The sequence below is a fragment of the Lasioglossum baleicum genome, chromosome 2 (assembly GCF_051020765.1).
Source record: "Lasioglossum baleicum chromosome 2, iyLasBale1, whole genome shotgun sequence".
NCBI lineage: Eukaryota > Metazoa > Arthropoda > Insecta > Hymenoptera > Halictidae > Lasioglossum > Lasioglossum baleicum.
The window spans coordinates 14,004,105-14,031,987 of NC_134930.1; the positions used below are offsets into that span (position 1 = coordinate 14,004,105).

The 27,883-nt window shown below is 36.7% G+C and overlaps 1 protein-coding gene across 1 annotated transcript; it reads left to right on the forward strand.

Annotated features, from left to right (window-relative positions):
- The first annotated feature begins 814 nt into the window (after nt 1-814).
- LOC143221681 (O-acyltransferase like protein) lies at nt 815-27,802 on the forward strand. The gene is made up of 11 exons (XM_076447093.1): nt 815-1,718; nt 15,921-16,132; nt 17,725-17,942; nt 19,344-19,435; nt 20,303-20,496; nt 21,499-21,834; nt 22,290-22,489; nt 23,395-23,527; nt 24,215-24,404; nt 24,870-25,012; nt 25,215-27,802. The coding sequence occupies exons 1-11, from the start codon at nt 1,253-1,255 to the stop codon at nt 25,779-25,781; spliced, it is 2,751 nt and encodes a 916-aa protein (XP_076303208.1). The 5' UTR covers nt 815-1,252; the 3' UTR covers nt 25,782-27,802.
- The last annotated feature ends 81 nt before the right edge of the window (nt 27,803-27,883 follow it).

The window sequence follows — 27,883 nt, forward strand, 5'->3', positions numbered from 1 at the left end:
TAGAAATCAAATAGAATATTATTTCTTCCCTTAATAATATATTAGTAGATGAAAAATAATATATCAACGTCTTTAAATTTTTTTGAATGTCTTAAATACTTTTCGACGCCACAATAACTCTATTATGAAACACTGTTGGAATAGTTTAGGGTACTTACCGTGTTGCCATAAGCACGGTAAATCAAAAGATCGTTCGTTCACCCCTTAAACCGACAATTACGGCTGTCGTTGTCGTATTCGCGCTGATAATGATCAGTTCGAGTCATAAGCACTTCCCATTTCTGGGAACGAGTAGTAATGATGCACTGATCATCCTAATGACTCATCGTCCACGGTTACCTGATAAATGCCGACAAGCAAATAATAACGAGTACGTAATCGATTAACGCATGTCTACATAAATTTACGTAAACAATTGTCATCTTTCTACGTTTGCAAAATTGGCAAAGCAAAATTGTTTTCCATTTGTCAATTCGATAAAAATTAATTACGCAAATATCGAGATGTTGCATTTTTTAAATTCACTCTAAGCGGCGGCTAATATTTTCTTATATCAAAGATAAGAGAGAGAGGTTAATCTCCCTCACTATCCGAGACACCATCAAAAATTACTTATAGTACAATTCAAAGCAATTACTAAATGAGCCGCATCAATCGAATTCGATGAAATTTTCAGGATGTGCATAATTCACGCAGATCTATAAAAAGTATTATTTCAAGTCTGAATATAGGACCATATAAGAAAGTTGTACAAAACAACTTCTAATATTTTCTCTGCAATTTCGACCGATTGCAATTTTTTCAAAACTTCTTTTCCACGTCATGTAGTAAACTAATCATTCTAACTTCTCAAGAAAATGCTTAAAGACCACTTGTTTTGATAGCAGTTGCACGAGAAGCCCCCCTTAATGCAAGAACAGTGTTTGCGCCACTATATAAACACGGCAGTAAACATGGTATATGTCAGTTGTAGCATAAACATACCCCGAAAGGCGACGTCGAAAGAAGACGTCGTATTGTCGATCGCGGTCGTGTTTCACGATCTTTCCGATCGTGTCGAATTCCTACCCACGAACGAGCGCACACGTTTTCTCAGCTCTCCTCCCCCCCACTCTCGGAGAGGAGAGGAGAGACACATTACGCGGCGCGGCGCGTAATCCTCGGTCGCATCGATAAGAGGTGCCCATCGGAGAGTCGAATGCTCTTACCCCCATCATCGTGCCAACGCGGCACACCAGTAACACATATATAAATGCACCAGCGATTGACAGAACGTACAGTTCACGTTTTGACGTCTGCTACTTTGCCGGGCAACCTCAAGTTCCACGCAAGTGCGCAAACGCACGCCAGTCAGTCGGCCCGCCCCGCCCCAACCCTCTCTCACTCAGTCATCGCGATCCGCCCACACGTGACACACGTGACACGCCGCCACGTGTGTTTCCAACCCCGACCACGCTGCCCCGAGAGCAAGATGCGTCGCTCCGGAGCTCCATGCGGCCACCAGTGGCCACCCGTTCCGAAAATTGTGATTCTACTTCTTCTCGCTGTCGTGCAATTCTTTCACGGAGGATTGGCCGTCGGAGTCAAGCCGGAAGCCGTGCTTCTCGACGTCCTTGCGAAACCCTTTGCTCCTTCTGATGGCGCTTCCGAGGCTTGTTTGAGGAGTAGCGCGCTTTATCTCAAGGAAGTTGCTAGTTATACGCCGTGGGCTCTGCAAAGTGAGTAACATACATGTTTGCCGAACTATTTTTATTGCAACTGATTTATTGGACTGCGGATTTGATGCATTCGTGACAATATTGAGTAAATAAGGATTTCTTTTATTACTTATTGTTTTGATTCTACCGCACAAGTTATTATTATTTTTGTATCCTTTACTTCTTAATAGAATTCACTCGTTTTTAGAAACTATGTTATTAACAATAGATTTACGGGGCCCGTGAAGATGTCGGGTACTAATATTTTCTTATGATTATTGAGAGTGTCAGAGGAAATTTTCAAAATATTTTTATCATAAAAAGAATGGATATGGATAGATATAATCACTTTTAATGCTCCGTAAACATAGTGTAAAATCCAGTTATATTTTTCATAATTTAATAAAAGTCGAGTAAATAAAGTATAATACAGTGAAGAAAAGATTAAAAGAATTTGAGGATGCTGATACGTTATCTTGAATGTATTAACATCGATGAAGACTGATTTAACTTCGTATTCGGTTTCGATTTCTTAGAATTGACGGAGAACATTTTTGTTTTGCATCTAGATCTGCAGTCCAGTAATTCAATGACGATTTTAATACCATACGTCAAAATAGACCCAAACTTCGCCGGCGGAGGGTTAATTGGATTTTAGTGTTTTTATTAGTTTATTACTTTATTACTTTATTAGTTTTAATTAGTGTGATTTGGGAAAGAGGAGAATGTTGGTTTTAGGGTTTGTTGAATAGGGTGTTTGGGTTTTGTCTTTTGGGTAGTATAGACGAATCAGATCTCTATTTAGTATAGCTTCTTGTACTGTTTTACTGTATTTCTAGTTTAGTATTGCTTCATATTACCTGCAAAATGTTTTACTATATAATCTTCTAAAGACATTAAGAAACCTCGCGGAATATCCATTTTTTTTAGTATTTACCTAATACTTAAAATCCTAGAAGTTTATAAATTAGATTTTGGACTTCTCACGTTAAAAAAAGATGAGCAGGTGTCAATTTCCGATTGAAAACATTTTGGAAGGTTTCAACATTGTTCGCAATAAGATTCATTGAATAGAACGCGCCACACTTATGATTCGTACGCGACCCTAAACGCTACGGTGCACTGGTAGCATTCTCGCAGCAACACTGACCAAACGCAAGGATCACTCTACTAACACTCTAAGGGAATTTAGGTAGTCGAAACATTTTTTAATAATTCCTAATTTGTATATGTCTTGAACATTTTTCTGAAATTCATCATTTCATAGCAACAATTTGATATTGACATTTTGCTGATGAATAAACAATAATAATATATATATATATATACATATATATATATATATATATAATGATTTAATAAGTCGAAAATAATACAACAGTATCTTCGAATTCTTGAAATATTTATTTATATTAAATTAAGTCGTCTTCTTTCGTCGATATATTTAGACTTTTGCGTTTGACACTGTAACAAAATATTTTACCATGAGACCATATAATACATAATATTTATCACTTCAGTGTATAATTATTAGTCAATCGACGTGATACATAATAAGCAGAAAGGTGCGTTTGAAATTTTATAATCGCTGGTTCATAATGTAAAATACTATTGTTCTTTCATTCTTATTGCATGTCACTTATTCGTTTTCTGCGATAAAGGGAGGCTAAGCAAATTTGCAATGTTCTAATTAGTAGCTTGAGCGGTTCCGTGGAAAGAGAAGGGATTTCGAAAGGGCGCGAGAGGGTCTGGAAGTTGCGCGGGAAATTCAAAAAGATCCGAGTGCATCTTCCGGCAGCTGTCGACGCCGGCGGCGATGCTCTCGACGGTTTTTGGGACGCGATGACTGATGCAGTGGGCCGTCGGTTTCGTGGATTGCTCAATTGGTTTCGCGGGTCAGTGACCCCTCTCTCTTTCTCTCTCCCGCTCTCTGTTACGGACGCTGTCATGTCGGTCCTCCCGAATAGAAAGCGATCGAGAGCAATGGAGATCGCGCCGGCCGGAACGCCGTAAAAATACCGTTTGAGCGATCTGTAGGTGTCTACCTATTCGCGCGTCATTATCTAACGGGGACCCTATACACAGGTGTCCGTCACGAGAGAGTCAGTGAGGATCAATTGTCTCGGAAGGGAGCCACGGAATAGTAGCAGCAACGCTCGTAAAAGTACCGTTCCATCGATCCGCCCGCGGGCCAAAAGCCTTCGAGTTTTCAAATTTCGAACGTCGAGCCTCGAAAATTTCTACAACTCTCTCTCTTTCCCTTTTATCATCGATTCTCGGATTCCTGGGACGTGCTATCGTTTGATCAACCCTCGAGCAATAGACTGCGAACATCCACTCTAGGCAATTGTCAAATACCGTGAACAATCTTCAGTCTTTTCTCTTTTATTTTTTTACAAATTGTTGTTAATGTGTGCTGGTGATTATATGTCGATGAACCAAGTTTTGTTCAAAAAATATTTTACGTATAACATATCTTGAGTCACGCAGAGATTTCTTCTTTCATTTATTAATTTAAATAAGTTGATGTCAATGTCCGACCTGTAAATCTTACGCCACGGTTATTAATATATATTAATTCACAGTATTTAATCGCACAAAACGGCACGCGTATTACAGAGAAAAAGAAATACGTGAAACACTAATTCCTTTCAGATAAAAAGAATCGCTCCTCTTTGACATGATGCAAGTTTAAGGAACGATTATGCTTGTCTCGAATCATTCTGTATCTTCGGAAGACTGCGGGTCAGTTGGTCAACGTTAATGTCTAAAAACCGAGTACGTCATTATTAAAAATATTACGGTCTCTAACCTTTTTGTCGAAAAAAATTATGTATCATACATTTATTTAATCGTTCTAAGGGTTTCAAAAATATACAGAACAGTAAATTCGTCGATTACAAAGACGAAGGGTAGCAGATGGAATTTGAAGAATTCTTATTTCGATTATACAATCGTTACCAAAACTCTCAGTTATTTTTCGCTTCCTTGGATCCCAAAAATATGGGAAACAATATTCGTGGTTTAAAGAAAAATATAAACAGAATTTAGAAAAATTGAGCATTGTACAATTTTTCTTCGCGTGTTTCAATCGCTCTTCGGACACAAACAAGTTTATAAAATAGCCAAAATGTATAGGATAGTCAAAAAAGAGAAGTTAAGGCATATTACCTAGTAGAAAATGAATTAGTTGATCATAATTAATGTTCCCTTAAAATTTCCTTGCAACTGGCAGAGCTAACGTTCTCGCATTGGTTTCATTCGACAACTTAGTTGGATCCTTTGGGTGTTTTTTGACTCTATCATTGATTTGAAGAAGGTAGCAGACGAGGCTGAACAGGTTCATCTGAAAGAAACTGGTTCATCAGTCGATTCGTACTAAAACCTCGGGGTCGTTGACCATGTGAAATGAAATTTCTAGTTCGTGGGAGTCCCCGAAACGTTTTTGGCCCGAGTTCGTCATCCGGTGGCCTGCTCCTTTCACCTACTCTGCCAGACAGGACAAGGTTGTCGGAGCTCCTCTTTCTTCGGAAATGTCAGCGAGATTCTTTCACCCTATTGCGGATCTTCTCTGACGCGGATCTTCTCTGCCAAAATAGTTTTATACTCGTTGCCTAATTTCTTCTCGTCGATCTAAAAATAACGAAGGTGAACGACCTCTTACCTAGGACAACCCGCGAATTCTTTTCACGTTTCTCGGCCGTTTCTCCTTTTGAAGAAATCGTTTTTTGAAATCGTTTCAAACATTCGAAATCGGTGTCGGATTCATGGTTTTCGGTGTTAGGTAACGAAGAAAGTCTCTATCGGCCTAGGATAATCACATGCAAAGTGGATCTGACGAAAATCTATTCGGGGAAAGTAGTCGTACAGTGACGATTTATCTATTATTTTCTTTTGTACAAGATTTATGACATTGGACTACATTTTACGACGGTGTAGTCATTTCTGATAGCATTTCTGATAGTCATGATGATAGCTGTTAATTATGTTTTCCGTTGAACAAGCTTTCGCTCAAGTTCTCCCATAGGTGTCATGGAAGTACAGTAAAGTCGCGATTTCTATCCCTGAGGGTCTCTACGATCACACACACACTCTCCCTTGCATACACATTCCACTGAGGGGCAACGCCGCAGGGGCCATGTAGCTCGAGCTGTCGGTCGCCGAGCAGTGTAAACATGCCGCGTAATCTGATCTTGGGTCAGGTATATCGGTGTGAACTACTACTAATCCAATTACAAAGTTCTTTATTTTTCATTATTTTTTAATGGGACTTTCACAAACTTATTTGTGCCATTTTTCTGATTAAAATCACACTAAACATGATATAATTTCAACTGTATTTAGTGGTTTAATTGACGATGAATACACGATCTCTCTCCCTGCTCGGAATGGGAAACAAATCGCGACTTTACTGTAGGTGATCTTTATGAATTTTTTTCTAGAAAACTATAGACGATATCTGAATAAACTTTTTTAGGTTGTGTAGGTACATCTTTTAACTAGAAGAAGACATTTTTTACGTTGCATTTATTTATCCGTTTATAGGACAGCGTGAAATTGCATCAACCTTGTTGCTCAGCATGCAAACCCTTATTTCGTATCACTGCTATGAAATTAGGTGATCTTTATAAATTTTTTTTCTAGAGAACTATAGACGATACCTGAGTAAACTTTCTCGGGTTGTACAGATACATCCTTAAGCTACAAGAAGATATTTTTTTAGTTGCACTTATTCATTTATTTATTGAACAGCACGAAATGGCGTCAACCTATCCCTAACGTAATTCAACCTAAAATATAATTTAAATTGTTAACAGAAGAATATTATGATGTATATTTTATTTTGAAAGACATGCTGCAAGTATTAACTAATATTAGTTCAGCACACACTGTTTATATTAGCGAATAAGATTCCACGTGTGAAACCCGCTGATTGGCTGAGGGAAGGACCTGATTAGGCTTTTCGATAATCACGGGGAAGATTATTCGAATCATTTAATGAGACAATCTAAACGCGATTTATCGTTCGCGACTGTCCATGCGTCATCGGCGAAAATGTTTTCGGGCACTTCCGGAAAACTGCACTAATCTGCAATAATGCGCAAAACTGGCCGATACGACGGCATTGACCCCATCGAACCACGATTATCGTTATCGTTCACTTCGAAAATTAACCGAGTTCCCATCAATTATTCATCGAGTTACGTGATTCAACTCCGACAACTCTCAGTATGTAGTATGTAGTGCCTTTCGCAAAATCTGCCAAAAACACAATTTTCGAAGCACGTAACAGATTTTTGTTACTGTAACCGACTCGTTATGTACGCATCAGTGCACTCGTTCCAGTTTTTATGTTTTAAATATGTTGACTGGTTATACCGAGATACATACATCAAAGTTAGCTGGTCTTAAACATTGACATTGTCTTTAAAAAAGTCATATGCAAAACTTGTTTCAGTTAAAGTAGACGGTATAACTACAGTACTATATTATAGTCATAATATTTTTTAATAAAGTGAAAGGAAAAAATCAATTGCAAAATTTGCCACCGAACAAACAGACAAACAGACAAACAAACACGAAAGTGAGCTAATAAAAACGTGGTAAAAAATGGTGTTCATCGAAATCCACTGTGGATTTGTGTTTTGTTATTATTAGACAGCGGATTTTATGCATTTATGACAAAAATGAGTAGGTGTAATTTAAAACAGTAAAAACATTGGAAGAATTTTAAAACACTGTTAGGTATATTATATTTAACATAATAAACATATTAAGATAGAAAATAAATTTCTGTTTCACTCGATTTCGTTGCAATTCAGGTGGAAAATTTTTATTGTGCATAGAGATCCACTGTCTAGTTATTATTGTTGACACTGAAATTGAAAAGAATTAAATTTTCAGAAATGACGAAGTGAGCACGTCATTATAGATGTTTTTATTATATAAAATCGAGTAGTAAGTAAAAAATCGAGGGAAATCAATTTTTATAAGAATTAAGTTGAAAGCAATATTTATACCAATAATGGAGAATTTCCAGTTTGTTTTTTCGCATCACTGCGTGACCGATTTTCACGCGTAGCCCTGTTCATTATACTCGAGAGGTTAGGCTCCTGCTGTTGTCCTACCACCACTGGCCGCGAAGATTTAAGGTCAAGTACCACTATTGCGAACCATTTAATGATTGTTAGAGAGCGTTGTTCGTAGAAATGCAATGACTTTCACCTTGTAGATTATACGAAAAATTCTGTCATTGTCCTTCATTGGACTAATTGTAAGCGGGATTAGTATGATAATTACTATCGAACACTTTTTCGTGGAAACTACATTGTCATTATTTTAGGTACTTAATACGATTTTGTTTCACATTTTTAAACATTATATTAACATTCACCTTAAAGTTATGTGCATTATCTGTCACATTTTTCGAAGTACAGTCGACACATTTTTAAAACTATACATTGATTAGTTTGACAGCTCTGAAATAAAACTTTTATATAAATTGCATAGAGAGGAAAAAGTTCTGCTTATTTTTATTATTTCTTAACCTTCTGTAAATGAATACGGGAGAAAAATTTCTTAAAATCATCACAAAATTCCTTTCGGGAAAAACGAAATAGAATTATTAATTTTTAGTTAGCATACACGGTTCCTTGTGTTTTCTGTAAATTCTAATAATCTTGCATAAACTCGCAGAGATTCACAGTGTACTTATTAATAACTAACAACATGTTTAGCAGCTGTCAATCGCGGTTTTCTAGGATTATCGACGACGCAACGAAGTTTTATCTTTATTTACAATTACACAAGCCTCCTAGTTAAAACCTCGGAACTGCGTTGCGACGCAATAGTCCGGTAAATTTGTTTGCTTCAGAATATTCTATTTATACATTCTATGTAATCTTGTATATATTTTATATATTATATAATCTATATTTATAAATAAATTTTATATGATCTATATTCATATATTTTATATACTCTATTTTCATATATGTGTGTAAAAAAACATTTTATTTCAATTTCTCAAATAAATAATTAGTCGTTCATCCATCGCGAAAAGGAAACTGTATTTAACATCGTGATCTCGACGCAAGAAAATCACGATATCCATTTTGCAGAAAAATGGTGTTTTCAGCGTTTGTTAGTTGCGCCGCGCCCTGCTGACCCGTAAATCCATTACCACCCCGATAAATGGAAATTTGCGTACTCGGAACCCTGATAATGTTTATTGCACATCGCGTCGATTGCATAACTTGTTTCGAGCTCGATAGCCGAGAAGCGTTCGTTGTTTATTTGGGGAAAAGTTCAACAATTTCGAAGGAGCAACATTTTTTCTTGTGATGTGCTAGGTCCTCTTCAGTGGCTCCGAAAAATTTTAACGTTAAATTTTACGATTTTGTAAAAATTGTCGATATTTTCTTTCTGAATATACATATATTATTTCTAGACTGCTGATTTGACACATTTTTGACAAAAACGGATGAGGGTAATCCCAGACGGTAGAAAGATTAAAGGAATTTAATATTATTCACGGTTTATTAAAATTATTAAAAAAAGAAATACATTTCTGTTTGGTTCCTACGTATTACAATCACTACAAACAATTTTGTTTTCTCTGAAATCGTATATTTATTTCTAATTGTTTCATGTTGTTCTATACTTGTAGAAAATCAAAAATATTTGAGAAATATTTGAAAAGAACTTTGTTGTGAAATATAGATTCCGTGAAACGGTTTCTTAAAGTTCAATCGATTTGGTTCAGCGTTGGTTCGAAGGACCAGAGGTCCTCTCTTACGCAATATCGAATCAACAATGCCGCCTCGGTCAGAGACTCTCACTTTCGAAACGATCGGATCTTATTATAGCGATGTTGACTGTCAGGCTGTCCCGAGATTTGCATAAATCTGCGAAATTCATTTGCAGATATTTGTACGAGGCGAGACAACGTGAGTCAGATTTCTTGAAAATTGTTTCATCCTATGTCTCAATCGATTTATCAAAGGGAATGCAACGTAACAATATTTTCTTTTTGCAATAAGAGAGTGCAGTAAAATTGAAATACATCAATACATGGAAAATAAAGAAATAGATGCGTCTAGAAATTTCTAGAAATATATACAATACATGTAAAATAAACAAATAGGTGTATCTAAAAATTTCTAGAAATATATATGTTTAATGTATGGAAAATAAACAAATACATAGGTGTCTAAACATTTCTAGAAATACACTTCTAGCTAAGGCAAAAGCTACTTCGTATGACCTCGAGAATCACCTCCTTTAAGGTGTCTGACATTTTCGGGACACCCTGTAAACATTCCATAACTAATACGAATTTTCTTTCAGATTCTTGTGAGGTGAAATATCAAAACACATTAGGTTGATTATATTTTTAATTGTGAGACAATTTTGGTCCAATTTGATTTTTGTTGTGGCGTCCAATGGAGGCTTGTTTGCGAAATTTTGAAGAGAGGAGAGGGTAGGAGAGGAGAGGAGAATCGGCGAGAAATTCGAGCGAATCTGTGAATCGCGGTGCGCCGCGGCGTCATGTGTCGCACGCGAACTGGGTCAACAAGGAATAACGTCGGTGCCGATGACCGTCCTTGTGTATCGGAGCCGGTCTTTTTGCTCGCATGACCGATGATCGATCGATCTTCCCTCTTTCCGACGCCGACGCGACTCTTAGGCACCCTCCACACGCATCCAAACGATCCATCACTCTAACCTAAACCATTTCGATCCGTGATCCTTTCGAACTCGATCGTGGTCCCCGAAAAAAATATCTTTGCTTCTCCATATTTTTTTCGCGCCACTCATAATGATCCAGCTCGTGTGAGCTATCCGAATAATTCTTCTATCTGCTCTTGGGTGAGACGAGAGGATTTTTTAAAAATATATATTAACGGTATAGTTAAGAAAAAGAGCGCCATTGTTGTCATAAAGGAATATACGTACTTCTTTTTCAATAATTATATTTGTTTAAACAAGACAATATTTATATAATAATTGATAATTCATGTCATTAATAGAGGATTTTAGATTTTTGGTTTAATGTAAAGAAAAGATATTTTTCAATTACGACTAGACTGCGGATTTTATGCATTTATAACAAAAATTAGTAGTCGAAACATAACACAGTAAAAAAAATTAAAAGATTTAAAATTAATTAAGAAAAAATTAGAATTTGATAATAACATAATAATAATAACATTTGATAAAAATGAATTTGATAAAATTAATTAAACATTAATTAAGTATATCATAGTAATATTTTTATTCAACTATATTATCATAGAAATGAATTTTTATTTTACTCTTGTCTGGTGCACCAAATTTTTGCACAACTATTGGTGTAAAATATTTGTGTTGGAAGAATTGTGTAAGAAGCAGGGAATTGAATTTTTTTGTGGAATTGTGGGACGTATAAGGGCCTTTAATCGTTTCTGTCGCGGAATAAAATGCAACCAGCGCGTGCAATCAGCTTGGCCGGTTGCATACCCGTCGAAGGAAGTCTAAATTGCTCGGCGAATAATTAGACTGAACATTGTATCGCGGCCGTCGGAATGCAATTCGAAGGTGTTTCCGACTGTAATTACGCTCATTTGTTCCCACCGGCGACGGCGGTGGTGGTGCCAAAACCCATTATATCATTTATTCGCCGAAATTCCCTGAAATTTCGAAAACGGTCGCAATTATCCCGGCAATTATCTGCTCTATGTGTATGTGTCGTGGAAAAATTTGTGGAATGGGCGCAGGACAATCTACATTATCGGAATTATGTAAACAGTAGCAAATATGAGATACATTCACCTGTATCAAATTTTATTTCGAATAAAATGGTGCAGAGAACAAGAGAATAATAAAATATAAACGCCAAACGAAAAAATTTAATAATTCTGCACACAAGTCTACTGGTGACGCAGTACCTTCTTCAATCCATTTTCATTGTGAAAATATTCAGTTTTTCTTTCAATTTTATAATTGCTTATACAAATCTACTCGGAAAACTTTCCTGTATCTTTCTTAAGATTAACTTGAATTTTTTATAATAATTTATTTTTCGAGAACTGTGCCGGTTCTCCAAAAAAATCGAGATTTTATTCCATTTTAATCCAGAGAATTTTAGTAACAGTGTATACAAATCTATTCGGGAAGCTCTTCTTGATCGTCCGAGATCAATTGGATCTCCTCAATTTTTCTAGTATCTTCACAATAATCCATTTCTGCAAAAATTCATACTAACAAACGTTCTTTTTAATCTTTCTTCCAGTTTTCTTTTGAACAGTTTATCTTCCGGAAGCCAATAAACAGGTTTTTCAATAATTGGTTAAAAATCATCTTTCATATAACAATCCCAAACGACACTATTAGATTACGTTACTGTCGACAATTCTGTTGTTGATCGATTGAAAAATAGACTTTCAGAAATGAAAGATAATTTGCGTTGAGATGTAATTTTTGACGGCACAGCCTTGCGTTTCTAAAAAAAATCTGCGCGTAGCTAAATACCGGAGTCCAGATCCAGGGAGTCATGGTTGTGAAACGCACAGCATGCGAAAAAGAATTGCGGACGCGTCATCGCGGTTGGTTCAAGGCTGTTCGTGTGTATGCAGCTCTCTTTTTTTCCCGCCGAATGAAGATCGAATGTTAAAACGGCCGATGAATCGCCGTCGCGGAGAAATGTCAGCGGATTTAGAAATCCGACTTGCGAAAGGCTCTGTCTTCGTTTTCGGGTACGCGTTTTCGGGTTTCGCAGGTGTCGCAACCTCCCCTGGGCACTCTTACCAGTGTCCTTCGATTATTTGGATGGCTTGTTAACAAGCATACTGATTGCAGATGCTTCTTTTTTTCGCGGAGACATTTCTCTCGGCCATTTTGACCAGGTATACCTTGTTCTAAAGTGCGAATATAAAAGAAGTATTTATATGCAAACTAAAGAAATGATCTAAGTCAATTCTAAGAAATATAAATCAATGCAACCCTGTTACAAAATGGTGGAGTTGTATAACATGAGGAGGAGTTGTATGACTGGAATATAAACAATAAAAAATTGTTGTATTAGCTTGAACAGAAATAGATTATCTTCAATTAGCGTAGAAATATCGAGTAGTATCACCAACGTTCATTTTCTAATTCGCTCTCTTCCATTAAACTGATTAATCCTTTTTTCGCTCGTGCACAGCGTTTCCGGACAGCGTGTTTTCCTCATGGAATAATTTCTGCGCGCAAGAGGAAAACTAGGAGAAGAATAAACCACAAGAGTTTACATAGTACATAAAATCGCGAAGGATCGGCGTGTCAAATGTCAGAGGTTTTGCCGCGCTGTTCGATTAGGTAGAACATTTTCCGCAGGCTTGCTGAAAGTTCGGGGAAAAAGGCCTCGATACGAGATAGAGGAATCGACTCGCTTCGGCTGTCATCGATGAAGATATCGATGGTGGAGCAAACGAACTCGTGACCTTAGAATGCCGATTCCTTGCAAATGTGCGTCTACATGATTCCCGGTACGATGTGTTATTCACCCTCGGCGCCATCTTGATTGTCGTTCGAGCCGAACAGACCGCATCATCTCGTTTCTTCTTCATTTTGATTATTCCACTCGATTAATTTGGGGCTTCGAAAAATTGATTTATATATTGGGTTGGCAAGAAAGTAATTTCGGTATTTTCAGGTGAAAAAAAACCGAATTTCTTTGTTCAAACGATGGACTTTAATCAATAAAATATTTTCTTATTTACAATTCTCTTTGGCAAAATGTCATCGAGCAAAAGGGAAAATATCTTATTCATTAAAATTCATTGCTTGAATAAAAAAATTGGACTCTATTTCACCTTAGAATACCGAAATTACTTTCTAGCCAACACAATATATTCTATAAATTGATTTTTGTTTATATGATGTTATTTATAACAAATACAACATGAGTAAAAAATTATCCGCACTCCTGTTGTACTATTGAAATAGCTCGTCTAAAATGATTTTTTTATCGAGGGATACAACAGCTTAGATTATTTGTAATAGTTATCTATAAATAATGCCAGTACCGAATAACGATGATAGTATTTCTCCTGTAATAACAAATTATATTTTACAAAACCCTCCTGTATTTTCTTAATACATTATCTACCGGTAATTATTCCATAATTGTTTGAAATTTGATTTGATTGATTTTGAGAGTCTGTGGCACTACAAAAGCTTCCGGTAGATAAAGTGCTAAAATTGTATGTTCTCCAAAGTAAACGATGATGGATGAAAGTGTATAATTTGCTGCCAGGTGTACTTACACGATTTTCGCGTTGGTGTTTGTATCCTTTACAAGGGTGCGTCGAGTTTTCCGGAGGAAGATAGGAAGATCGGAGATGATTTGATATTGGATATTGGATGAGATCGATGCGGCTCGCGTTTATTTGCGAGCGTGAACTCATTGTCAGCGAGTCCCGGTTGTCCTCGCTATCTGGCATCGGTGAAAAAAACTCCCGAGATATCGAAGTCGTGATTTTTCACCGCGAACGGCCTTATCGAGCTTTATCGACCGACCCGTTTTACAGTCCGCGTAACCGCGCAGTTCCCGCGTGCGTATCTCGCGCGAAGATGCACTTCCGTGTATGCAATCGGCGATCGTTTGCATTCGAGGAACAACACGGCATTGAGACGTGCACGTGATATTCCCTGCATCCAAATATAACATATTGCTTCGACCCAATAACTTTCGTTAATAGATTGCGGATTTTATGCATTTGGGTGGATGTAAATTAAAACAGTAAAAACATCAAGACGATTTAAGGGGTAGACTCGTTTACAAGATTGCAAGGGTGAGGGATGCGTCCCATTTCTCGATAATGCAAATATGGCGTTTTTCAGTAGTCAAAAGCGTTTTTCAGTAATAAAAGATCAATCTAGGCCGCAATCGCCCTCAAAAGACCCACTTTACGTTTACGAGGCGTAATTTGCATTATTCGGCAGCATGTAGCTGTCGCAGCTTTATGAAAATAGCTACATGCGCAGCTGTACGCTTCCGAATAATGCAAATTACGAAATTCGAATACTGGAAACGAGTCTATCCCCCTTAAGAATAAGTCCATATGTAATTTTCAATTTATTAAAATTGTTAGAGATATGAAGAAATTTTTATATGACTCCTGCGTCTCGTAATTGACGAGGAAAATTTTTATTTTCCATGAAGATCCGCAGTCAGGAAAGGTCCCCTTTCCTGCTTCATTATTATTTTTATTTTACACATTTATTCGGCTCTATTCGGCTTGAAAATTTTTTGGGATACTATGGGCACGATCGATATCTTTCCCGCACAACGAGCCCATAAAAATCAATCAATATTTTGTCACCGTTTTATTACGTTCATTTGCACACAGAGGAGCGCTAAATTCTAAACTGCTGATCCCAGAGAACGATTAGCGACATTTAAACACACTGGAACAGCAACAAAAAATTGTTCATCAATTGTTCCAAATAATTGTTGATTTGCAATCGCGGAAAAAAGTTTTCAAGTCCCGAGATGATCGAGTTTGTGAAATTCTCGGAACAGAAAAGAAGTATCTTTCCGCCTATTTATTAAAATGAGCTTAGGTAGGTTATTTCCATGAAGCTCTTTAGCGCTTCGAGCATCAAGGACTCTGCTCCAGGATTCAGCGGTCCTCGAACCGCAAAAATAAACACAATCGAGCAGTCGGAAATTTATTATCGTGTTCCCGAATTTTTTTGCTGAATTGTTCTGGCACGAATTCCACGCATCAAATTTAAGAAACCCAAAATTTTTTGTCTCGACTTTCGAAAGTGGTTCCAAGAAACGCGGACCGAAACATTTATTGTAAACGAAACAAAAAAAAATTAAAAAAAACGGATCCCGGTCATCGATCAACCGATGATTCCGCGAAGGATCGAAGGATATCTTGGGATTACCGCGCGTTGGCATTTAACAATCGGTGGCGGCGCGCGGCGGTTAACAACAAATCGAGCGGAACCGGTTGACGTTGGTCTCGGCGTCAAGGAGTTCTTCTGTCCCCGATTTCCACGATGATAACAACACAGGCGCCCCGTATTTTGAGTTCTCGCGTCTCATCTCGCACGCTTTGGCATTTTCATTTCTGTTTACCGTGTTTGCGAGGAACATGGAAAAGCGCGGGGGAAAATGGCAAGAGGGAGATGAAGCGGCTGTGTTGTCGCGAGGAAAGTACAAAGACCTTCTTCCATTCTGGATTCCAGTGTACGACGCGTCCGTGAAAATTCCATCGGGCGTAATCACGGGCAATTACAAGCAGCTAGGCAATTACGACGAGTGCCTGCGCGTGAAAAGCGGCCACGGATTCACGGGGAAGGCCTGCACCGCCATGGTGCAGTTCGACATCACCGGAGACCAAGCCGGACGTCACCGGCCTGACATCGGCGATCTGTTTACAAACGTCGCGCTCGCATCGGTGAGTCAATCCCCTCGTTCATTTAACTGTACATTTAACAACAATCTTGCAATTCGAACAAACAATTCCTGTACATGCTTATCTTATTTGTCCTTCAGTTTTTGAGAAAGTCGATTTTGAAAAGATGAAACAAGTTCTGAACTTTGCGAATTTTTTCTGATTCCACTGTGACAGTTAGGCGAAGGATTTTTACGTAGAATAATTCTGTAGACTCTTCCAAGTACATCGGTATTTTTTTTAATTGTATTGTGAACATTTAAGTAATGTTTAAAAAATGTTTAAAAAGAGCGAGACGCCTTCATCGTATCCACTATCTTGGATATCTTTGAAGTTTATGAATTTATTAATATAAATTCAATAATATAAATTTAATACAATGAATATAATAATAATTATATTTATATTTATAATAAATATAAATTCAATAATACACATACACATTCTCAAGTGCAACAATATAACGTTTGGTAATATTGTAATTTTGTAAAATTCAATTTAATATAAATTCAATTCGAGGTACATAATAATGAATATATAATTCGAGCTAAATAAATATGTTGACAAATGGATAGAGGACGTCTGAAGGTTAGTTGTCAATTCAATTTTAAATCGAGTCTTATATTTTTTATTATTAAGTTTTAATACCGCCAGAATGATCGTTCAAGAAGCATGACATTCGACAGTCTCGATCGAAAATGATTCTCCGGTGAAATCCATTGATAAGCCACTTTATTCCTCATCACGATAACACACGTGAACTCGAATTCATTTAACGCTTTATCGGTCATTGTTCGGGGACTCGTATCAACGATCGATCTTATAACGATTATCCTTATCAATTTCGTCGCGGTGAAAAAGATTTCTCGAGATTTTCTATCTTTGATACTCGAATCACTATTATTAGCGATAAATCGTCCCAACCGGTAATACCCCAATCGGATCAAATCAAGATTTCAGTTTCTGAGGAAGTTTGAAATCAAAGTGGAATTTTCAACTTTAAGAATGTGTCACGAAGTAATAAACCAAACAAGTTTCGTGCGACACATTTTTCTCTATCACCAATAGCAACCGAGTTACAGTATTCTCTCCGTAACTGTGAAAACGTCTGCCGAGCGACATTCAATTTCTTATTACACGTGTAATTATAATCGTAATTATATGGTGTTTGGTGTCATGTTAATTAGAAAAGCGAGACCAACATGATGGTAAATGTTTTATAAAAAAATTAATAAAGTTGCAATTTTCTGCTTCGCTTGCATTAGTGAGTGTCTCACCGAAACTCGTCGAGCGTGTTTACCGCTTGACTGGTTCGAAGGGGGAAAGTGGTGAGGATGAAATTTGGACAGTTGTCGTAGAGATGTTCAAGACAGTTACGGAGATAATACAGTAGGACCTCGATTAACCGGATCCCGATTATAAACAAATATGCGTTTAAATATGATTATTTTCCCTCGGGTCTCGATTACCCATGGGGCCTTTATTTATCCGGGCTGATTGTCTCCCGATCAAGCCAGTTAATCGAGGTCCTACTGTATTGTATATCCAGAGAATGTGTCGATGAATCATTAAGAAAGAGATATCGATTGATGCAGGGCGTGAAATGGACGCAAGGGAAGACGGTGATCTACGAGTGGATGTGGTGCGTCCCATCGAGCTGCAACCATACGGAGATCCAGGAGGCGTTGGAGATCGTCCTCGACCCTCTCAAGGTCGAAGGTCGCGTCGACCTGGTGGTGAAGGTTCCAGAGACCTCGTGTCACACCGCAGAATCGGATCGACCGGTCCTCGACGTAACCGACTGGATTTACATGTAAATATCATTATCGAGTTACACCACCGTTTGCGGTTTCCCAAAAGAAACGAGTATCTCCGCTCCGAGAACAACAATTCTCGTTGTTTATCCCTGCCTCGAGGACAATCCTTGAAAAATTAGTACGTCTCAAATACAAAAATTGAAAAGACATTAGAACGATTTAATGATATTGTTACATTATTTTCGATTTTTTAAGATCATTGACGGAGAAAATATAATTTTATTTAACCACAGTCTCTTACAATAAACTTGGATGAATTTTATTTCGCATAAAAGTTCGCAGTCCAATAATGAGACTGAAGCTAAATAAAATTATATTTACTCTTTCAATAATCTTCAAAAATGGAACATAACGTAGCAGTATAATTGATGGATTTTAGTCTTGTTAGTCACTTTAGTGGGAATATTCACTCATCGGACGCTTTTATTAATTCATTCTCTCTCTCTAATTTTCAAGATAAATTAAAATCATTCCTCGCGATTTCAAATTTTTAAATTTCCACTGGCCTGAGGTGTCGCCTTATAAAAATTGAAACGGATTTAATGCAGTTAGACTTCGTACGATTTTTAATATCTTCTTCTAAATAAAGAAATTCAATCATTTCACATGAATGTAGCATCACGATTTCAAGAAACTTTATTCGGAACACGTGAGTCACTGTATCTGCATGAACGAATTGTTTATTATTCGCTCGCGAATGTACTTGAAACTGTTTGCCTGCCTAGCGCGTAGAAAAATGGGAAATTATCATTGAAAGATATTCTTGAACCGATGACGAGTCCATCTTGCCTTTCCTGATCGGTTTCGCGTGTCTCTTTCTTCTTACGATCTCAATTTCGTTGTTATTTCGAAAAAATTGGGACGCTGAGATTACCGAGATACAATCGTGAGAGCCTGAAGAGCCGAGCAAATATTAGTTTCATTTGCTCAGGGAGCGGATTATTCTTTCACTTTGCCCAATTTGATGATGAAACTCGAGATGAGAGTCTTTTATAAGCCCTGATTAGTGAGTTGGAACCATGTTTTCGACATTTTTCACAATTTTAAAACAAGTCGACACGCTTTGATAGCTTTATGCCAACTCTTTTAATAATTTGAATAAGTCGAAGATAATGTAACAACAAAATATTTTTCTAACATCTTTACAGTTTTGTATTTGGCAAATCCATTTTTTTTTCATTTGCCAAGTCAGCAGTCTGATGATTACAATGGCGCTCGCTTTGATCACGAAGTTTTAGGAAGAGGTTATATTTATTTATGATTACTGTTATGAATCGGACATTTCGTATGCAATAATGTAATATTTTGCGATTGTAATTCTCTGAGCGATTCGAATTGCGATACTCGAGGAGGACTGTGCTAATGAGTACGATGCACGATAACATGTTTGATTGCAGATCGATCCTCGCGATATTCGCCGCGATCATAATTGCCAGTACGAGTTACGACATCGCCAGGCAAGGCCGTCTGAGCACGTTGAACCGAAAAGGTGGGTTTTGCGCGTTCTCGTTACGTAAACGATCGTTACGCCTGTCCTGTGTGGGTCATGCTTATCGATATTCCTCGCGGAACGATGTCAGAAGAACGATCCAACACGATCCGAGGCTCCGATCGCGAGAGAGATCACGCGTGACCGATAAAAACCATTCTCTCGAACTCGGCCGTCTTTTATCATCGCTCCCTGATAACGATCAGTGTTAAGGACGATGTGTTTGCCCGCTGCATTTTATCGATCAGGCTTTATCTCGATCAACAGATTTCGATACGCCACTGAGAAACAGAGAGAGAAAGAAAACATCTTACGATCCGGAATTTGAATTTTTAATCTTTTATTATTATTAGAGTAATTTCGTTCAGGTTCAACTTCTATTTCTTTTCTCTCGCTGGGAAATATTTATTTCTTTAACATTTTCTTTTTTAAATGGACAGGTATAATGACTCTGTTTATGTACGTAGATTTTAGTTTAACTTTGTTTAAATTTTACACCAATAGATTGCAGGAAAAATCGATTTTCAAGTTTAATAAAAATATCGAAAAGGAGAATTAATTTAAATAAAAATTTTCTTCGTCAATCGCAGGAAGGAGAAACAATGCTAAAAACTTTCTTTTTATCTTTCACAATTTTAACAAATTGATATTAACATATGTTTGTAAATTGTCTTAATGTTTTTATTGCTTTAAATCACATCCACCCATTTTTTAATAAAATTCGAAGTCTTAAAATTGTTAGAGGATAGAAAGGAATTTCTGTTTTGTTCCCGTTGAATGCACTTGATACAGAAATTTTTTTATTTTACGTAAAAATGTGTAGTTTAGCTGTTATGTACTATAAGTTGATTTTATTATGACTTTCAGATAACAGACACGTTCTTTTGACGTCGTTTTCTGTCTACACAAATGGAAAGAATCTCCTGAGAACTGATAGATCTAGAGATTCTATCAAATGCCTTGATGGATTACGTTATCTCAGCATCTGCTGGATCATTTGCGGCCATACTCTTTATTCGGAGATCGTCGGTGTGAAAATGAACCTTAACGAAGTCCCTCTGGTAAGCAAAAATTATGTTTCATAGTTTACTTAGCAGATTGCTGATCCTTACGAAAAATAAAAATTGTCTCCGTCAATTTTGCGCAATTGAGGTCCGATAAAAATGTATTTTCTCTCCTAATAATTTTAATGAGTCGAAAGCAACAGAAAATTGTTCGTTAACTCCTTTAAAATGTTCACTGTCTTGCATTTCGTTCATATATTTTAAATCAGATTTCTAGCTACCAAAGTACTTAACCCTTTGCACTCGGAGTTATTTTAACTCGAAATTTAAACATTTTTTCCGACCCAGAATAATCCCATTCTATATACTTTCTTTCATTTTATGGATGTGAAACAGATATAATACCTCGTACAATACTTAAATGTTTAGTAATTGATTAGGTACGAAACATATTTAACACTGTAAACAATATTTTGAATAATGGTAGAGCAATTTTTATCGAGTGTTAAGGGTTAATTTTTGTGAGTCAAAATATGCACGAATAAAATGCTAGGTAGAGAAATTACTAAATGAAAAATAAATTAAATATTAAGTGAAACATTGATAATAAATGAACGTAGAATTACTATTAATTTATTCAGTGAAACACAAAAAACATTTATCTAAGCTTGTGGAAAGCAATAAGAGAGCAAGCAGAAGATACAGACAGTAGTACGAGTCAATTTTTGCTCCTCCATAAGGTGAAAGTGTCTTCATTTCGACTTCCTATCACGTTCAATTAAATTGATAATCGTATAACAATCATCTATTAGATAAAATCGTATTATTTGTTTATATTTAAATTAAAAAAGACAATGTAATTGTACAAAAGCATAGAACATCACGGAAAATATATTAGATAACGTTCGAAACTAACTTTCTTTCCTGCTTTGAAAAATGACGAAATGAATGTATGAATTAAAATTAATTAATAGTTATGAATTGATATTATTATTGTTATCCTCATTATTTTCGCTGCCTAGATAAAAATGTGAACAATTTCGATTCTTAATGTTTAAGATGCACTTGAACTGGGGCAACATGCTGCTGCTGAACGCAAACATAATCACAGATACATTCTTCCTGCTGAGTGGAGTGTTGATGGCGTACACTATGATGACGAAGAATGAGAAAGATCCTAAAGGACCTTTAGACGTCATCGGTCTCTATCTGCACCGATATTTGAGGCTGACACCAGCGTACGCCATGATGATCGGATTTTATGCTACTTTGTTTTATAAAATGGGGACTGGACCACAATGGGATCAATGGGTCGGCGCTAATAGGGACTACTGTCGCGAAAATTGGTGGACTAATCTTCTGTACATCAATAACTATGTCAACCTTCCAAGAATAGTACGTTGAATAATCTTTTATTATAAATCTTCAGGAAAATCGAAATTTTTAGGGACCATTTTGGTTATTGAAATTTTGTCGAAAATGAAATATTGTTCGGTATTACATTTCAGCGAAATATAGACAATTATTAATGTTGATCATTAGACTGCGGACGTTTATGTTTTTATGAAGAAATCAGCTTGGTGAAATATAAAACAGTAATAAAAATCAAAACTATGCAAATTTTGGTATTTTATAATTCCATAAAAAATAATTTAAGTTTCCTTAATATTACTTAATACTCAAAAAAAAATTTTGGAAATTATTAAGGAGTAAAATTAAATTAATTCCCACAATCGACACAGCACATTTTCTAATCGCGTCCAATGTTGTTCAGTGTTATTTTATACCAAAATAAAGAAGGTCTATATAATTTTACAAAATCCTGAACGATTTTTAATTTTGGTTTCCAGTGTTTGTCGCAATCATGGTACCTGGCCACCGATATGCAACTGGTTTGGTTGTCACCGATTTTCCTGTATCCGATGCTCAAGCTCACGCGAGAGATCTTCTTCTGGATCGTGATCGCTCTTGGCCTCGTCACCTCGGTCGTTATACCATTTGTTATAACATTCACCCTGAAATTATCAGGCACCATGCTTTACTATAAAGAGTAAGTCACATAAAAATGTAAAAATTATTTCCTTCTTAATTTTTGAATTTAGTTCAGTGCTCGAGTACCACTGTCTGACTAATTTCGGTTTGGATCACTTATTCTCTCGATCAGCTTCCTCTTTCTATTACTCTGTCCATACTTTATTCTCGTTAATTTTACACTTGAAACGAGTGATTAGATGTTTTACATTCGTTAACGTGTATATTTCTGAACTTTTGTTCGTTGTCCATTGGAATTTTGCAAATGTTTATTTTATTTTAAAATTTGGTGGATGAGCTGTCCATAATTTATTCTCGTTAATTTTGCGCTTGCAATTAGTGTTTAGATCTTTTACATTCGGTAATGTGTATATTTCTGAATTTTTCTTTGTTGTCCTTTGGAATTTTGCAAATGTTTATTTTATTTTACAATTTGGTGGATGTGCTGTCCATAATTTATTCTCGTTAATTTTACACTTGCAATTAGTGTTTAGATCTTTTGCATTCGGTAACGTGTATATTTCTGAATTTTTGTTTGTGATCCATTGGAATTTTGCAAATCTACAAGGGTGTCGCAAAATTCCTTCGACATTCGGAAATGGGAGGTTCCTGACATCATTTGAAGCAACATTTTCCTTTGCAAAAATGGCGTCCGCGGCTTTGTTGAGGAGTTATTAACGAAAAACGCGTCTAGGTCATGCTCTAATTGGTCCGTGTTTTTCGTTAATAACTCATTTTTGCAAAGGAAAATGTTGGTTCAAATGATCTCGGAAATCTTCCATTTCTGTATACAGGACATCATGTATACGTTTATTTTATTGGACGTGTTAATAAAACAGTCGTTCGGCTAGTTGTCTAGTAATACAAATAAATACTAGATGTACATCAATTTTTATTCATATACGATTTTCTCTTTATTGTTAGAGCCAACGATGTGGCCGAGGTTTACGTGCAGATCTACACGAAAGTGTACAACAGATACGGCGCTTATGTGATCGGTTTAGCTCTTGGCTACATACTGTACAACACCAGGACGCGAGTCATCAAAATAAGACCGGTGAGTATATATTTAATTCAACGAATTCTCGCAATCTTCCTATAAATAACTGGCGAGACAGCATCATCATAAAACCAGTGGCGGATCATGCAAATCAAAATGAAATTGAAACGCATCCATCTGCAATATTACGTTTCCGAATAATTCATTACTCACATATTAATTTTTACATTATAATTTCGATTCACACATTTATATTTTTACATCGTAATTACGACTCACAACTTGATATTTACATTCTAATTTTAAAGAAACTCGATCTCCATATAGAATCAGGTTCGTCCCGTAAATATCAATCACCTTGAAATCTGTTATCAAGGTTAATATCTACGTCATTACAACATTATTGTTTCAAATGGTGTAGGTACTAATTACTAAAAGTATTAGGCGAGTCGTCCGGTTCCTTAAAAAGTCTTGACCGAATTGCATTTGGGATGCAATGCCTGCTCGAGCACAGCACTCACTCTCCTTAACACCCATTTTCTGCATTTAGAGATGAAACAAGAAGAGAATATTCCCCCTCCCCGAAGCGAAACGAAAATCATTGCGACTGTACGCGTGATCGTCAGAAAGGTCGTACATCAATCAAGTCATGTGGTCGAACAACATCATCTTGAACACCGATTCAACATCATCATCTTTTCGAAAATCAACTGTTCCTCACCTTCTCTCGGTGATTTTCTACAGATGTACGTGTTCGTTGGATGGGTGATCGCTGCACTGTCTGCTTTGTTCGTGTTCGTTGGTCCACGATGGATGTACTTCGAGGATCATGTCTACGACAGGCTTGAGGCTAGCTTCTATGCTGGACTTCATAGGCAGGTGTTCGCTCTATCGATCTCCTGGATCATTTTCTGCTGCGTCCACGGATACGCTGGTGCGATTTTATATGTATTAGTTTTTGTTTCATCTTCGTGGGATCGTTTGGCCATTTAAATTGGTCACTGATCGGTAGACTGCGGATTTTATGCATTTATGACAAAAATGGACACGTGCAATTTAAAGCAGTGTACATGTTAACAATATTTAAGTACATCAATGTATTTGTTTCAGCTTAATCAGATAATCAAAAGAAGAATACATTTTTTATTTTGCATAAAGATTCGCAGTCCACTAATCAGTATTCGAGGAGTTCTTGGTGGTCACTGACCTGTATTTTTGTCATTTATATTGGTCACTGACCAATGTTCTGATCATAATATGACCATAGCTTGGTCACTGACCAAACAAAAGTATAGCGATTCTTCAATTACGTGAAACAATCGACTTTCGTTCAGTCAATGCAAGTTATCAATTAGATCTTATAGGTCTTGTGTATTGAAGCTGGCATTTTCTCTTCAAGGTTTCGTGGGGGTCTGTCTTTCCTGGAGCGGCTGGGTTCCTCTCAGCAAATTAACATATAGCGCATACTTATGCCACTATACGTTCCTACTAATAGAGGCTGGCGCCGAAAGAACCACTGGCATTGTTAGCTCCATACAAATTGTGAGTACTTAAAGTGAATATTTACGCTATGCCTAACAAGAAAAAGAAGTAGTTTTAGAAAAAATACTTTTTACGTGACTCGGCCCCTTCCAGTAAAAGTCTAATATCTTAGTAAACAAATTGGGCCATCACTCTCTCCAACCAACCCCATAAAAATAGCATTTTAAACCACCCTAACCAATTTCCGCATTGAAAATTCCAGTTCCGTAGTTTCTCGAGCAACCTGTGCCTCACAATGCTGTTCTCAGCAGTCTGGAGCCTGTGTTTCGAGATGCCATTCATGACCTTGGACCGCACTCTGCTATCCCATCGCAAAAGCCAGTCAAAGCTGACCTCCAAACCTAATCAGCAGAAAATGTTCGGCTCGACAGACTCTAGCAAAGAAATCTACCGATCGACGAACGAGTCTCAGTCGTCTATCCAAAGCTGTGATGATAGCTTTACTCCAAAGTCAAAAGAAGACAGTGTCTATTGCTCTACGGGGGACGTCAGCTATGAGCAAGGGATCTACGGATCTGGATCGACGCAGGATCTTCAAGCAAAGGGCGATAGGTGTCCTTTCATTTTCGTGATTGGAGGAGGTCCTGAAGGGAACAACTCCTGGCCCAAGTCGAGGAACGTTCATCAGAACAATGGATTCGATGAGGACTCTGATGATGCTTCTCATTCGAAATTGGACGTGCGATTAGATCGCGGTTACGAATCCATTTTGAATGATGATTCAGCTAGACAGGAGGATCCCAGTGAGTCTACTAAAGTGGACAGTTGATTGGGAAAAGTGTTTGTTGCGTTCGAAGCTTGCTGGTCAAGTGGTTTTATTTATGTGCTGCCGGATATAGCGGCTATAGTGATTTGAAGGACGAAAAGGGGAACTTATGGAGTCGAAGTAGGGTTGCTAATATGATTTATTGATGATGATTGTTTAGGAGATCTTGGTGCAAGAACTGGGCAAGTCTAGACTTTGGAGAATGTGTAATCCTTACACCAGGCAATCAGAGATATGTTTATGTGTACAAATATGTGGACATTTAACAAGAGCTTTTATTAAGAAACGGACTTGTCAGGTTTTTGCAGCAAGCTCTTCAATAGAGTGTGTGGTTGTAGGCGAACTGCGAATGTTTGTGCAGTCTTTTATTTTTGTAAATTGTTTTGTGAATCGTGGAGTGTAGCGTTTCTGTTTTATTATTAGACTGTGGAGTTTTATACAGATTTTCAATTTTGCAGATTGTTTCGTGAGAATTGGAATTGCAAGAGTAATCGAAGAGTATTTGTTTTGTTCGGTGTCGCTGTTCCACAGTCTATTCGTCAGTACAGTGTCAGGATTGTCTTACAATTGTATTAAAAAACATTGTTAAGTAAGCTCTGCGAATTTTTCGATTGGAAATATTTCTCTGGAAAAAATGTTTGATTAATAAGTTAAACTAATTTCTGATTATCTTAAAATCGAAGTCGAAGAAGATTCGAAACTATGTCCTGGCGCCATCTGTGAGCGATTCGTAGAACTTGCAAGGAAGATTAGGCGACTCAAAAGTTCAAAAAGTTTTTAAACTGTGATTGAAGATGTTAATTTTAATAGATTGAAAGTAATTTTGTAATTTTCCCAATATTTCAAATTTCACCTATTCAACTTTCACATAAATGCGTAAAGATCCGATGACTAATAATGATCGTTATAATAGATGTCCACCCCACTCCCGGAATCTGGGTTTAAATGCGTAGAGCGTGGAGGACAGCTATTATGACTATGAATGTAGAATATTTCGGACTTCAGAAAATAAATCTTTAACAAACCGGACGTTTGCACAATCAGAGAATTCGACGTTGATTCGTCGATGTGTCCCAGTGCAGTGGGGGTAATTACGCTGTCTTTCATTGTTCATCCATTTTGGGGGGGGGGGGTATAGAATAGATAAAGTAAGTTAGGATATAATGGGCAACGTCTACGCGCGTTGTGGATGAACTCTGTTTAACACTTCAGCTACCGGAAGTCTATTAATACGATTTTTATTGAGTATGATAAAAAAATGTGGGTAAAAATTGTTGCTTTTTACAAATTACTATCTCTGTTTGATGATTCATTAACTCTTTCAATTATTAAGAGTTTAATCTATTTCCTCTAAATAATAATTTTAAAGGAAGTTATTGAGAAAATTTATTAACGCTTTTAATTAATACAGGCTTAATCATTTTCTTCTAAACGACAATCTCAAAGGAAGTTGTTAGATTATTTCTACTTAAAAGAACTTACTGCTTGTGGAATTAAACTGTTCAACTAATTTATTATGAAAAGCTCAATTATTGATCTTCATTTTTTAGGGATTGTTAGGTACCTTCCGGTAGATAAGGTGTGTTTTAAGAGTGCTATAGTTGTGGCGGTATTCCTTCACCGTCGTATATTTTTGTAAAAATGATTGTTCGTTGTTATTGCTTCGAGGATTAAGTCTAACACAGGAGCTGCTAACTTGTTTGTACAACATATTTATAAAAAGACTACTATTACATTTAAGCTACCATTAACAAATAAAAATCCTCTCTTAACAAATGAATTTAGTTGGTGACGCGTTTACGAGACACAAGCTTACAGTATTATGTGTATATTCGAATCTTATGATTGTACTAAATGCCAATCGATTTTGCGATAAACGGTTTCGTAATCGCTAACTGATTATTTAAGCTTTTTTTTTAACTCTCGTATGTTAATTTAACGAATACAAATGTAACTCCTGTGAACAAATATGCGAGTCACTGTACGTATTACAACTGTTATGAATAAACATGTTTCTATTATAATATATGTATATTTCTTATTTCATTGATGGAATTTCAACGTTTCTGTCCCCGTGCCACTCTGATGCAATCGGCTGCGCATTC